This window comes from Eptatretus burgeri, chromosome 17, assembly GCF_056783735.1.
Source record: "Eptatretus burgeri isolate ZD-2024b chromosome 17, Ebu_testis_v1, whole genome shotgun sequence".
Lineage (NCBI taxonomy): Eukaryota > Metazoa > Chordata > Myxini > Myxiniformes > Myxinidae > Eptatretus > Eptatretus burgeri.
This window is the reverse complement of record NC_140977.1, coordinates 36,542,271-36,556,547: the sequence shown is the minus strand read 5'-3', so window position 1 is coordinate 36,556,547 and position 14,277 is coordinate 36,542,271. Positions and strand designations below refer to the sequence as shown.

At 41.1% G+C, this 14,277-nt stretch overlaps 1 protein-coding gene across 6 annotated transcripts in view; it reads left to right on the top strand.

The window, feature by feature from the left end:
* The window catches only part of LOC147009758 (uncharacterized), a 13,268-nt gene extending 3,148 nt beyond the window's left edge, over window positions 1-10,120 (top strand). For 4 of the 6 annotated variants that reach the window (XM_085860844.1, XM_085860842.1, XM_085860843.1 and 1 more), the window contains exons 2-3: window positions 4,523-5,862; window positions 6,793-10,120. In XM_085860844.1, the coding sequence (XP_085716970.1) occupies window positions 4,935-5,862; window positions 6,793-6,908 (1,044 nt within the window). In that variant the 5' untranslated portion in view covers window positions 4,523-4,934 and the 3' untranslated portion in view covers window positions 6,909-10,120. The remainder of the gene's footprint in view (window positions 1-4,522; window positions 5,863-6,792) is intronic. The other 2 variants (XR_015052631.1, XR_015052630.1) reach the window with 2 other exon arrangements.
* Window positions 10,121-14,277: the final 4,157 nt, after the last annotated feature.

Genomic DNA, 14,277 nt, shown 5'->3' with positions numbered 1-14,277 from the left:
GAGGGGCATCCCACGCCCATTGTGGGCGGAGCCATGCCCACTTGTAATTTTTGTTTTTTTTCATATTTTTTCTCCATTTTTTTTTTTTAGCGAAATTCCCGCTCAAGAAATTGTGCGCATTGGCCATATGTACAACATATAAAAAATTCAGCTTGATTCAGTCAATTTTGAGGGAGAAAGGTTTTGAAGAAATTGGCGGTGACAGATAGTTGGGTAGCAGCTAAGATTGCCCATTGTGGGCGGAGCCACGCCCACTTGTAATTTTTGTTTTTTGGTTCACGAGCGCCAGCCAGAGTGACCACTATATTCGTTATGTCTGTGTGTCTGTCTGTGTGTCTGTCTGTGTGTCTGTCTGTGTGTCTGTCTGTCCAGAGCATAACTCCGTGCGCTTTGATCCGATCTTAATGAAACTTGGTTATGTGTTCGATATCAATGTCCAGTTGTGTTTTCCTGGATGAGGGCGTCCCACGCCCATTGTGGGCGAAGCCATGCCCAAAAAATAGCCATTTTTAGGGGGTAGTCGGATTAAAAATCTATGTTCTCCTCGGGAATTGACTGAATGGAATGGGTTCTTCAGTATTTGAATAGCAAAATGAATTCTCTCAAACTTGTCGTCCGATTTTTCATTTTCATCACAAGGTGAAAAACTTAGAAAAATCGAACACCTTGCCCATGGCGCCCCCTTCAAGTTTGTTTTTACGCTGATTTCATCAAAGTATGGATAATCCGAGGAGTGCGAATGCCATATAGCCTATATGATGTTCTATTGTTCCTGGAATGTTCCAGAGGAAGTTTTGCACCAAAGGTCATAATCCTTGACCTTTGACCTTTAAAGGTCACGAAGGTCAAATTTTTAAAGTTGTGGGAATCGAACCGTGTTTTTGACCTTCTTCGACAAACTAACTCCAATAAGCTGTAGCACGTATCCTGTTTCCTTATTGTAATGTCCACAACATTGTTTTGTGACCTTTAAAGGTTATGTAAAGGTCAAATTTTTAAAGTTGTTGAACGAAACCGGGTTTTCGACATTTTGCAGCTAATAACCCGTCACTCGTACCACATCATGTTGATCATTTTTATAACTTGGTCAAACATTATCACAGCCTGTGATAATTCTTCACAATTGAGAGATGGGGCCAAAACGATATGTAGCACGATATCTCAAAAAGTTAAGTGTGGATTTGAACAAAACTTGGTGGACACATGAGATGTGTGACAAGTACAAATTGATTGGATTTTGGTGAAGATCTGCATCCAGATCCGAATATGAGAATTATTTATTTTTTAAAGCAATTCTTCACCATTGAGAGATTGGACCAAAACAATAAAGCATATTTCAAAAATTATTGGCCTTGATATGTTCTGTTGTATCGGGCATGGTGTGGCAGAGGTATATACTCTTTGGAGTGTCTTTTTATTGTTTATTTTTGTTCGATGAGGCTTGAACTGTTTAGTAAAGTTTTAGCTCCGATGTACCTCTGAAATATGGGGGCTAACCCCACTGGAGCATGAATTCAAAAAATGGGTGCCAATGATCATAACTTTTGAACTAAATCCACTAGAATCATGAATAAGGGGTCATTTTCGACTAATTTTGAAGTGTGAAATCTGATCGGATGGTTAGTATTCGGTTTGGGGGTCATCTTGACCTCCAAATTCAAGATGGCCACTGTCGGCCATGTTGCAAAACAAACTAGAAGGGCACTTGGTAGAGCGCATACCTCCACCATATAATGCCTGATCCACGAGAACATATCTGACCCAATACATTTTGGAAATATTATGCGACATATCGTTTTTGGCCCAATCTCTCAATGGTGAATAATCACTTTTAAAAATAAATAATTGTCGTGTCCAGATCCGGATTCAGATCTTCACTAAAATCGAATCAATTCGTCCTTGCGACACTCACAATCTGTCCAACAAGTTTTGTCCGAATCAGTCCCCAGCTTTTTGAGATATCATGCTATATATGATTTTTGGCTCTATCTCTCAATTGTGAAGAATCACTTGAAAAATTATCAGATCCGCATTTGGATCCTCACCAAAATTGAATCAATTCTTCCTTGTCACACACTGTGTCCACCAAGTTTCATCCGAATCCATCCACAGCTTTTTGAAATATGCTATGTGTCATTTTTGGCCCCATCTCTCAATTGTGAATTATCACTTAAAAATTTTTAGTATCCAGATCTTCACCAAAATCAAATCAGTTCATCCTTGTCATACACCCATCCTGCCACTAAATTTCACCTGAATCCGTCCACAACTTTTTGAGATATCCTGCACACAAACAAACAAACAGACGGAGAGGGGTGAAAACATATCCTCCGCCACCGAAGGTGTAGGAGGTAATTATCGGATCCGGATTTGTATCTTCACCAAAATTGAATCAATTCTTCCATGTCCCACACACAACCTGTCCACCAAGTTTCACCGAAATCCATCCACAGCTTTTTGAGATAACATGCTATATATTAGTTTAGCACTCTAAATCTATCATTGTTGAAGTTGACCTCAAAAATAATTTGTTTGACCTCAAAAATAATTGCTGGTTGAATTCAATGACAAAATATGCAACTCCTCTTCAAATTTCAAGTCAATGAGATGAAAATTGGGGGTTTTCAAAATATCTCCTTAGTTGTTCACCTTGGGCCTATGTTGATCTTTTGGTCTATGTTGACCTCAAGAATAATTGACTGGTTGAATTCAGTGACCTGAAATATGAATCCTCTTCAAATTTCAATTCAAAAGGATTAAAATTGAGAATTTTTAGAAATATCTCCTTAGTTGTTGACCTTTTGACCTTAAAAACAATAGGCTTCTTTCTTATGACAAACTCCACCATGTGGTGAATTTTTGTGAAGATCGGTTTAAAATTGTGACCTATAGGTGACAAACAGACAAAATAAAAAAAATTGACTGACCAATATATTTGAAAAATCTTCGATTTTGCAAGTAACAAATAAACAGAAAGGGGTGAAAAAATAACCTTGTTCACCTTCGGTGGCGGAGGTAACGAAGTAATGCACTTTCCTCTCGTAATGCAGAGGAAAGAAAATCGTGGTCTTTCATCAAAAAAATAACTTTTTGTTTTTGTCCGACATTTCAAGGCATATAAACAAACATGTTATCGATCTTCTATATTATCTTCTATATATTACTAAAACTCTCATCTTGTATGTATGCATGTATGTATGTATGTTCCCGAAATACAGCCAAAACGGTGCACGATAGCGCAAAAATTTTACGGCCACCTTACTCACCATTCTACTCTGGTGTGCAATATCAAGTTTCGTTCAAATCAGGCAACGAAAAAATTATTAATAAATCAATTCCCGATTCAGTCAAGTACTCTTCGGGATAATTTGATCAATGCAAACAACCTCAGCGGTATAGTTCGCTGGAGATATCTTTTTGTTTTTTCTTGAAATGATTTATTTTAAAATCTCAAACATTAAGTTTAGACAAAGAACAATTTATTTTTAAGCATAAAATAAACATCGCCATTTTGATGTAATATTTCCGTGTTCATTAATAAATAAAATTGTGTTTTGAAGATTACGCACAATAATTTCTTCGACTTTCTTTTCTCCATTTTTTTTTTAACAATGACGCGCAATATCAAGTTTCATTCAAATCGGGCAACGAAAAAAAATATTAAAAAATCAATTCCCGATTCAGTCAAGTACTCTTCGGGAGAATTTGATCAATGTAAACAACCTCAGCGGCATAGTTCACTGTAGCTATGTTCTTTTTTTTCTTTTTTTTTGAAATGATTTTTTTATCAACCTCTGTCACAACGGGAACCCAATGGGTTCACGGATCATCTTGTATATTCCTAAAACTCTCATCTTGAAGGTATGTATGTATGTATGTATGTATGTTCCCAAAATACAGCCAAAACGATACACCATAGCGCAAAAATTTTAGGGTCACCTTACTCACCGTACTCCTGCGATGTTAGTCCAGGAGCCCAGCAGGTTTATTCAAGTGGAAAGTGCCGGAACGTTTGACCTCATGGGCTGATGGGGGTCATCCACCGACATCACAAAAATGCATTGCTGCCGGGTCTGACCCGTGGCTTTCCCCCCGAAATCACTCAATTAGTGACGCCATTGCCGATAAACCTATTTTGCTCAATATCTGGGAAAATATGCATGATAATATAACGAATAAGGTGTCTACACCTATGTTTTCATGGTCAATCGTTACACTGACATGCGCATTATTGCTAGAAAATGTATAGTTTACCGTGTAAATGTTTAGTTCACCCACTCTGTTAGCAACGCCATTGCGGAAAAAAACCATTTTCATTAATATCTGAAAAACACTGCATGACAATGTCACAAATAAGGTGTGTATACCCATGTTTTTATGGTGAAATATTACAATGCCAACTTTAGTGCTTGAAAATGTTGAGTTCACCCTGAAAGTTGCCTACTTGAGTCGTACCATCTCTGTCTTTTGTTACAATGTGGCAAATAATGCATTGGTCTCTGTCCCTTTTTGTTATTTACAGATCATGGCAAATGACGCCCCCGTTTGTATGATTTGCAAAGAAAGAGGAGAAAGGAAACGTGCCCTGAAGTGTTTCAATTCCAGCAACTGGGAAACGGCCAAAAATACTGCTCGACGGCGAAAGGCAATTCAAAGTGACAAGTTTTCGAACACCTCGGAAGAGATCAGAACAGCTGAGGGCCCAGAAGGCAAATATTACCACTCGGTTTGCCTCAGTCGATTCTGTGCTGTTAAGAAAGGAGCACCTCCAAGCACAGAACCATCTGAACCACCTCAGAAGACCACTCGTTCAAGTTCTGATCATCCTTCTACCAGCACGAGAGGCGTCCTCGGACAGGAATGTCTTTTTTGTGGACAGAAGAGGAAGAGGAAATTGCAGAAAAATGAACCCCTCAGCCAATGTTTGACCACAGATGGGAGCAAGGCAATCCTTCTTGCTGCTAAAAAAAAAGTGTGATACTAGGATCATTGGACTAGGGGAAGATCTTATTGCAAAGGAAGCCAAATACCATAACACTTGTCGTCGTGACTATGTAAGACTGGATGTGACGGATGAAGAGCAAACGTCGAATCGGAAGATGCACGTTGAAGCCTTCAATAACTTGTCGATGTTCCTCGAAAATGAAGTCGTCAAAAACAAAACTCCCATGTTGGCGTCAGTAATTTTCAATTTGTACAAAGAAGAGTTTCTTGCTCTTGGAGGAACACAGGATGACATTGATAGGTACACTACACAAAGTCTGATAGTGAAGATAAAGGAACGATTCCTGGAAATCCTCGTTGACAAACGAGCAAACAAATCTGGAAACTTTGTATTCCACTCATCACTGACGTCTGCTAAGGCATTTGCTATGCTGACTGATTCCAATGAAAAGATTGAAGAAATCAGGTGTGCTGCCATGGCATTGCGGACAGAAATTCTTGCAATCCCCCAATCAAAGACCCCCTCACCAAATTCAGTTCACACCCTGAAGGAAAATTCCCCAAGTATCCCCGATCTGACTCTCCTGTTCTTCCGTACTCTCATCGGTGGGTTGCAATCAGAAATTGGTGTAAATAACTCCAATAGGGATGTGATCGAGAGAAAAGCATTAGCTGGTGCATCGGATGCTGTGTTCAACTGCACCAAAGGAAGAGTTAGGCCTTGGAAGCATCAAGCCCTTGGGCTCGGGTTGGGAACACTAACAGGATCGAAAACGGTGTTGACCACCCTGAACCGCTTTGGTCATTGTATCAGCTACAATGAAGTGAAGCAGCTCGAGACTGAAATGGCCTCCACCTGCTCCGACTTGGAACAGGAAACTCCTGCTGGTCTCCATATGCGCGATGGATTGGGAACAGGTAATAATAATAATAATAATAATAATAATAATAATAATAATAACTAGAACGGGCACTCATAGAGCGCATACCTTCACCGCCACTACTTTTTTTGTTCTTGGTATGAGTGTGGGGAACTGGTTTCATATGAATGGTCTTATGACACAAACCACATATCTATAATGTCATGACCCCCCCCCAACTTTCGGGGGCTATGGACTAAACAACAATCAACTCACGTCGTTTTGGCGAGTCTTCACTCACAAGCTCGGTGAATACAACGTTTCAACAAGAGAAGGTAATCTCGTTTGATGCTGGTTTCATGCAAATTGAATAAGAATTGACTGAGTTATGCCGAAAACCGCATATTTTTCAAGGGCGTGACCCCCCCCCCGACATTTTACCCCAACCGGTGACATGTGTTATGACGTCATTGTGTCACAAGATTGGGCATTAAATTCTGAACATTTTGGTGCTGGGTTCATGTAAAGCGGACAAGAATTGACCGCGTTATGACAAAAACCGCATATTTTTCAAGGTCGTGACCCCCCTGACCTTTGACCCCTAACCGGTAACAAGAGTATGGGCGTCATTGTGTCATATTGCATATCACAAGATGAGGCATTGATGAGGCGTACAAATAAATAAATAAATAAATACACGCCGACCAAAACATAACCTTTCGCAGAATGCGAAGGTAATAATAATTATCATAATAATAATGATAATAATGATAGCAATAATAATACAAATACACGTTTGTGGTGAAAATGTTGTGTTATTACCTTTTTGTATTTTTCAGCAATAGCCTGTGATAACTACGATGTTAACACGGTGATACGAAATGGCAAGGACTGTTTTTATTCAATATTAATAATTACGGAGTATTAATGGTAGATCGAATAAAAATAGTAGATGATGAGGATGATGATATTTATTCTTCTTTTTCAGCATTAGCCTGGGATGACTACGATGTAAACACGGAGATACCAGATGGCAAGAATACTCTGCATTCAACAGTAGGGGGTTATGCTACCAAAATCAACTTCCATCTGAACCACTACTAGAAGAAACAGACTGGTATCACTGAAGCACTAATCGGCCTTCATGCCTTGACTGGTTGTGATTTCACATCGTGTTTCTACAGAAAGGGCAAAGTGAAGCCCTTCCAGCGGATGGAGTCAGATGCAGCTCATGTGATGGCATTGCGATCTCTAACAGCTGAGGAGGTAGACATCTAAGCTGTTACATCCTTTGTCTGCATGCTGTATGGCTTCAAAACCTCTGACATTAATGAAGCCAGATACAAGGTGTTCATGCGAATGGGTGGTGGTGACGAAAAGGAGCCCTTTGCCAGAATAAAGAAGATAAACTGTGCCTCTCTTCCCCCGTGCACCAAGACACTTGGTAATCATGAAAAGGGCGCACTATGTGGCAAGAATCTAGAAGAGAGCTGATCAGACAGATCCAACTGGTGGGACGAGTGCGACGGACGATGGATGGAAGTTGTCTCAAAACTTCTTTGAACCAGACTGGTATCCAGGAAGTTCAGTTCCAGAGCCCCTCACAGGCCCACAATGAGGATGGCGTGGAAGATAATTCAGGAGATGCGGAAGTCAGATAATGCTTGGAGTGAGGACAGTGATGAGAGTGACGAAAGTGATAGAGAAGACTTGTAATGCCAAGAGGACATCAAGTTAATTATGTGAACTGCACATTTGCAAGTTTTCCATATATCAATGTTCTGTAATGGCGTCGCTTAATGAGCGGATGGGCTACACATTTACTTGGTAAACTACACATTTCCCAGTAATAACACAGGTGTCAGGGTAATGATTTACCATGAAAATATCGGTATGGACACCTTATTTGTGATGTTATCACGCACAGTTTTTCAGATAGTGAGGTTTCGGGAATGGCGTCGGTAATTTAGTGGATGAACCATACATTTACGTGGTAAACGATACATTTCCTAGCAATATGCATAGCATCAGGGTAATGATTGACCATGAAAACATAGGTATGGACACCTTATTCGTGATATTATCATGCATAGTTTGCTAGATATTGAGGAAATGAGGTTTTTTGGTAATGGCGTCACTAATTGAGTGATTTCGGGGGGGAAAGCCACGGGTCAGACCCGGCAGCAATTCATTTTTTCTCATGTCGGTGGATGACCCCATCAGCCCATGAGGTCAAACGTTCCGGCGCTTTTCACTTGAATAAACCTTCTGGGCTCCTGGACCATGTGCAGTATCAAGTTTCGTTCAAATCGGGCAACGAAAAAAAATTTTTAAAAATCAATTCCCGATTCAGTCAAGTACTCTTCGGGAGAATTTGATCAATGCAAACAACCTCAGCGGTATAGTTCGCTGGAGATATCTTTGTTTTTTGTTTTTTAATGTTTTTTATTAAAATGTTAATCAACCGCTGTCACAACGGAAACCTAACGGGTTCACGGGTGGTCTCGTCTTATTATAACAAACATATTATATTATTACAAACAAACGTATAATGGAAGTAAATAAATATGAAAATTGGCTTGGTCCTGAAATACCCGTGTCCGTAATTAATTTGCCGGGAGGCCGGGGGAATTCCTGTGAGATATTTATGGTGAGCAAATAAAACTCATCGCTTCGCTAACGGGGGTATCCAAGGGTGGGGAGCGGTGGAGAAGGAGGGAGGGAGAGGGGTGGGGGAGAGAGAGAGGTGAGAGAAGATAGGGAGAGGAGAGGTGAGGGGAGTGTGCAGAGGGGGGGGGGATTCTGGCAGATGTGACGCACAGTTTATCGTCCATCCAAGAAACAGCACACACGTTGATGAATCACCTTGCCCGTGAAACACCGGGATGACGAGAGCTTATAGCTGGGTCGGCCATCCCAGACAGGACAGCTTAATGCGAGCGTGCGTACCTCTCAGCGTTCCTGCCATGATGTGTCGATTCCTTACTTCATAACAAGTGAAAGAAATTTATTTACTCATTGTGATCATATAATATATACAGTATTTGCCTTCCTACCTCCGGTATCGAACTGCGATATTGCCATTGAAGCTTGAAGAATGCATGCAATGAGGAGGGAGGAAGGACAGTCAATGGTGTGGAGCAGCAAGGGCATTCAGTGGTGAGAGGGTAGTACGGGCAGTCAGTGAGGAGGGGGCAGCAAGGGCAGTCAGTGGTGAGAGGTAGCAAGTGCAGCCAGTGGTGAGGGGCAACAAGGGCATTCAGTGGTGAGAGGTAGCAAGTGCAGCCAGTGGTGAGGGGCAACAAGGGCATTCAGTGGTGAGAGGTAGCAAGTGCAGCCAGTGGTGAGGGGCAACAAGGGCATTCAGTGGTGAGAGGTAGCAAGTGCAGCCAGTGGTGAGGGGGCAACAAGGGCATTCAGTGGTGAGAGGTAGCAAGTGCAGTCAGTGGTGACAGGGTAGTAAGGGCAGTCAGTGAGGAGGGGGTTGCAAAGACAGTCAGCCAAATGATATCCTCCTGCATCTTAAATTTCCTTGTTACCTCCACCACCGAAAGTGAGTATGAAGGTTGAAGGTTGCATGAACCCAAGAACAGCTCATCGATGGGTAAGAATACGAGGACAGGTACCTCACTCAAAATTGAGGTGTGTTCGTACTTCGTCGGACAGGTAGTTCGGGACCTCACTCAGCAATCAGCATTGAGGTGTTTAGCCTGGGTTTGAGTCCCAATTGTGTGAAATGAAAACCAACATTTTGATGGCGTGCCTAAAGGTGGTGCTGCATCTTGGAGCACACCGTGTTTTGGATCGAGTGTTCAGGTTATCCTCGTTGGGTGTTTCCTCCTTTTCTTGGGTCGTGTTGTGAAATACCCCAAGGCACTTCTCCGAATGACGAAGCAATAAGAGTGCAGGGAGTAAAACCCCCCATTTTATGGTGTCGTATTACCAGCTGTTGATCCAGTCGAAGAGAGGATCTATTGAACATGATATTAATTTACATTTTTCATGATCAACCAATCTCATCAACAATCCATATAATTCATGATTTCCTTCTCACCCCAAGGATTCCAGCATCCGACAAGGTAACATAGACCATGACCGGGCACAGCACCGTACAGCTTCTTATCTCCTCGTTCTTCCAACAATAAAAACTGCTTCGTGGTCCTGCTGTGTGTTTATGGTTAACAATGATTATAAGCATTAACGGTTTCTCATCTACCATATAAAACATTCATCAAATCAATGGATTTTAAATCACTATTTCATGTGTGTCCATGGATCATGTACCTGCTGCTTGCAATAAAAACTTCATCTCGTTACCTTTGTGTTTTCATTGCAAAACAAAACATGAACTTGCCATGAACTTTCTCTAATAAAATGGATTTAAACACCGAGGATTCCTCTCGAGGACCCTCTTGTGTTTCCGAGGCTCACAGGACATGCATTGGGCTGGCAGGGTAGTTTGGAGGTATGCACACTCATCTCTGAGCTATCTCACCTGGGTTTGAATCCCCACCAAGCTACAATCTGCCATTCTGGTGTTTCTGAACCAGGACGATTTTATCAATATTAAACCAGTTTCTGAACCAGATAAACTGTGTCTCATTTGCTGCATTAGTTCGTGGACATGATAAAGATATCACGACGTCGTTTGGGAAGAGAAGGCAAGTTATCGCCGGCACCCTCAATAAATTATAAATTCCTAAATTGACTTTTCTTTCTTGCGTACCAGCAAATACAACTCGTCGCTTCGCTGATGGAAATAGGAGGTAGAAGGGGGGAGAAAGAGGATGGAGAAATAGAAGATGGAGAGAGAGAGAGAGAGAGAGAGAGAGAGAGAGAGAGAGAGAGAGAGAGAGAGAGAGAGAGAGAGAGAGAGAGAGAGAGAGAGAGAGAGAGAGAGAGAGAGAGAGAGAGAGAGAGAGAGAGAGAGAGAGAGAGAGAGAGAGAGAGAGAGAGAGAGAGAGAGAGAGAGAGAGAGAGAGAGAGAGAGAGAGAGAGAGAGAGAGAGGAAGAAGAAGGGGGTGGGGAGAGCTACGCCTCACCAAACATCGCTATGCACTCTCACAGGGTGGAGGAAGTGAGGAGGATAGGGGAGAGAGAATGGAGGGGGAAGGTGTTTGGGAGGAGATAAGCGTGAGGGGAGGGGAGAGGAGGACATTGGAACCATACTCTGTGCAGAGCATTGGTGCTGCCGAAGCAGTCTCCTGGACTATTGGGCACAATCCTGGATGGGTCACCACTCCAACACAGGATACTCGAATGGCTCAATCATCCCAGCAAGTGGATACTTATTTTACTGACCTTGGAAGGATGGCAGGCTGAGTCAACCCTACCTGATGTTATTTAAGTGGTTCAACAGGGCTCAAACTGAAGACCCCACCATGTTAAAGGGGACCCCAAATGCTGAGACCACCTCGACACTAATCTATTCCTCGATACCCTCCAAAATAGATATGATGTGTCATTCTCTGATTTACAATTTTGTAACATCAGTAGTTTTGCGACTAAAAGTCAAAATCTTCTCCTTCATCTTCATAATTAGCCATGACTACACACCCGGGAGTCGACTGCCATATCCATACTATCTCTGGGTTACATTGCGGAATGATTTAACTTAAACGGTGAATAATTTTCGATTTCCCACAAGTTTGCCGAGTCAATGCGTCCTTGATGCTCGTATAGTAATACAAACCGAGATGGCTTCATGCTACACCAATGGCCAAAAACGCTGAGTTTGCAAGAAATTGGACGAGGTTTATCTGAAACTAGCAAAGTACCCATCCTCGACGGGTAATTCATAAATGAAAGCATATGTCGGTTACTCAGTTTATGTGGAGTCAATTTTGTTACGAACGGGTCTTCAAAGTCCATAAAAGTGATTCCCGGAATGTAGTAATATCTTGCAAGCTCACAAACTGATTTTCAGGTACAATCTCACTTGATGGTCAGCTAAAAAGGAGAGTGAATTATAACTTTACTTTTATTTTACTTTATTTGGAGCAGGAAGACTCCACCAAACAGGGTGGGTAGCTGTACAATTTTTGCTCAGTAGTGACTGATGACTGAGTTGTGATTCAATGGATAAAGAAAAAAAAATCTTAACTTGACAATTTGAGGATGGTAGTATAATTTGAGTCAATAAGACAATTTGAGGTTGATTACAGGCCGAGAGTGATTGGATCAGGAAAGTATGCTGGTCAGCAAACCACATGCATCTTTCATTCTACTTTTCAAATGCAAACCTGCAAAACTACCGAATACAACACTGTGTCTTTTTGCACTGTTGACTGTTCAAATCAAGAGCAAACCTAACCTGCATATTTTTTGCACTGTTCAAATGTTATGCAAATCTGCATCTTTGTTTCACTGTTTAAATGTTTTGCACTGTTGAACAGTAGCTTGCTGGCTTTAAGGATAAGGCTTAAAGGAAGGCAAGCTAGATAGCAATCTTTTTTTAGTTTTGGCTTTTTAGTTTTGGCTTTTTTCTTCTGTTATCTACAAATAAAGGTGCCTAGGGGATGGTTATGAAGTGCAAGTCAGGAAAGGATAAAAAAAAAAACATTACTCACCTGAATAAATGCGAGGAAACCTCATTGCTCATTCCATCGATAAAAGAAATATTTTTTCGTCGATAATCACAATTTTCATGAACGTGGTAGGCGGTTTTACTTTCTTATTCAATGAAAGTGGTAACGGTTTTACTTCCTTCTTAAGAGCATTGGGTGTGTCCTGCCAATTTTCACTCCCAAAATTCACAATAGATAATAAATAGTTCATAACGAAAAGTACATCCAGCCACCTTCATGACAGTAAGTTAAATACCTGCCAATCTTCAGGACGATATGATTTGATTTGACTTCGCAAAACGGGAACAAAATTCGGCGTTTCTCTCTTATTGTATAATACCCAGGTGTGGATCGGGCCTAAAAAATGTTCGCATGTGATTCGGCAGCCATATAGTTTTTAGATCCTCATGGAGGATCACTAAGTCTTACTCACATTGTTGTTCTTGTGGACTTTTTTGTTTCACAGCCTACAGTTTTCATCGAAACTTCCTGAAACTTGGCATATATGTGTAAAAACTACCCTGCGCAGCTAGTAACCATCTCCGACTTTGAAAAATCCTCCGAGAAAAAAAGCTATGACGTCAAAATATCTCCGTTAATGGAAATCACCTAAAAATTATCTCAAACTTGGCAAGCTTTTTGAATTCTGTTTGTGGGAATTGAACATGGCATTAGCAGAGATGAATTACTGCACATATGATATATCACTATGACGTTGTATCAATTTTTATGACATCATTCCTATTTTTTGACTTTTTGTTTTTTGTTTCATTTGTTTCACAGCCTACAGTTTTCATCGAAACTTCCTGAAACTTCGCATATATATGTAAAAATACCCTGCACAGACAGTAACCATCTCTGATTTTGACAATTCCTCCTAGAAAAAAAAGTTATGACGTTAAAATATCTCCGCTAATGGAAATCGCCGAAAAAAATTCTGTCCGAAACTCGGCAAGCTTTTTGAATTCTGTTTGCGGGAATTGAACAGGGCATTAGCAGAGATGAATATCACTATGACGTCATATCAGATGAGCACATATGATACATCACTATGACGTCATATCAATTTTTATGACGTCATTCTTATTTTTTGACATTTTTTGTTTCACAACCCAGAGTTTTCATCGGATCTTCGTGAAACTTGCCATGAATATGCAGAAAGCCCACACGCAGGCAGTAACCATCTCCGATTTTGGAAATTCTTCCAAGAAAAAAAGTTGACGTCATAATATCGCCGCTAATGGAAATCGCCTATACGATCATCTCGAAACTCGGCAAGCTGTTTGAATTTTGTTTGCGGGAATCAAGCCGGGCATTAGCACGGATAATTTATCGCAAACCTGATACATCACAATGACGTCATATTCGTTTTTATGACGTCATCATTAAGAGGACGAGGATCTTAGCTCATTTGAGCTTGTTTATCAAACAAAAAAACCTTCAAAAATCATCTTCTCTGAAGTGGCTGAACAAATCGAGGCGAAACTTTACACATATGACCACCTGCCCATGAGGAACAAAAGGTTCACACATATATCATATAGGTCACGTGGTTGGCAGCCATATTGGATTTATACTAAAATCAATATAAAAAAAAATACAACACTCAAAGGAAGTCCTCGCGAGGGTCTGCGATCTCCGATTGCTGTTTTTCTTGTTTGAGATTGTATTCGGTACAAAGCACAGATTCCAGCTTCACAGCTTTTGGTCACGATGCTTTACCTCAAGGCTGAAGCGTCGCCGCAAACAAATCGAAAATCTCAAAATGTACGATCGACTTATGGCGGGTGGACGCAAATGCAGTTGTACCGGGAGCGACACGATAGCGTGCCGAACTACAATGTCGTTCAAATGGTTGCTAAGGAGTTGTTTTCACCGCGTTAAAAATGGCGGCTGTCGCTAACCGG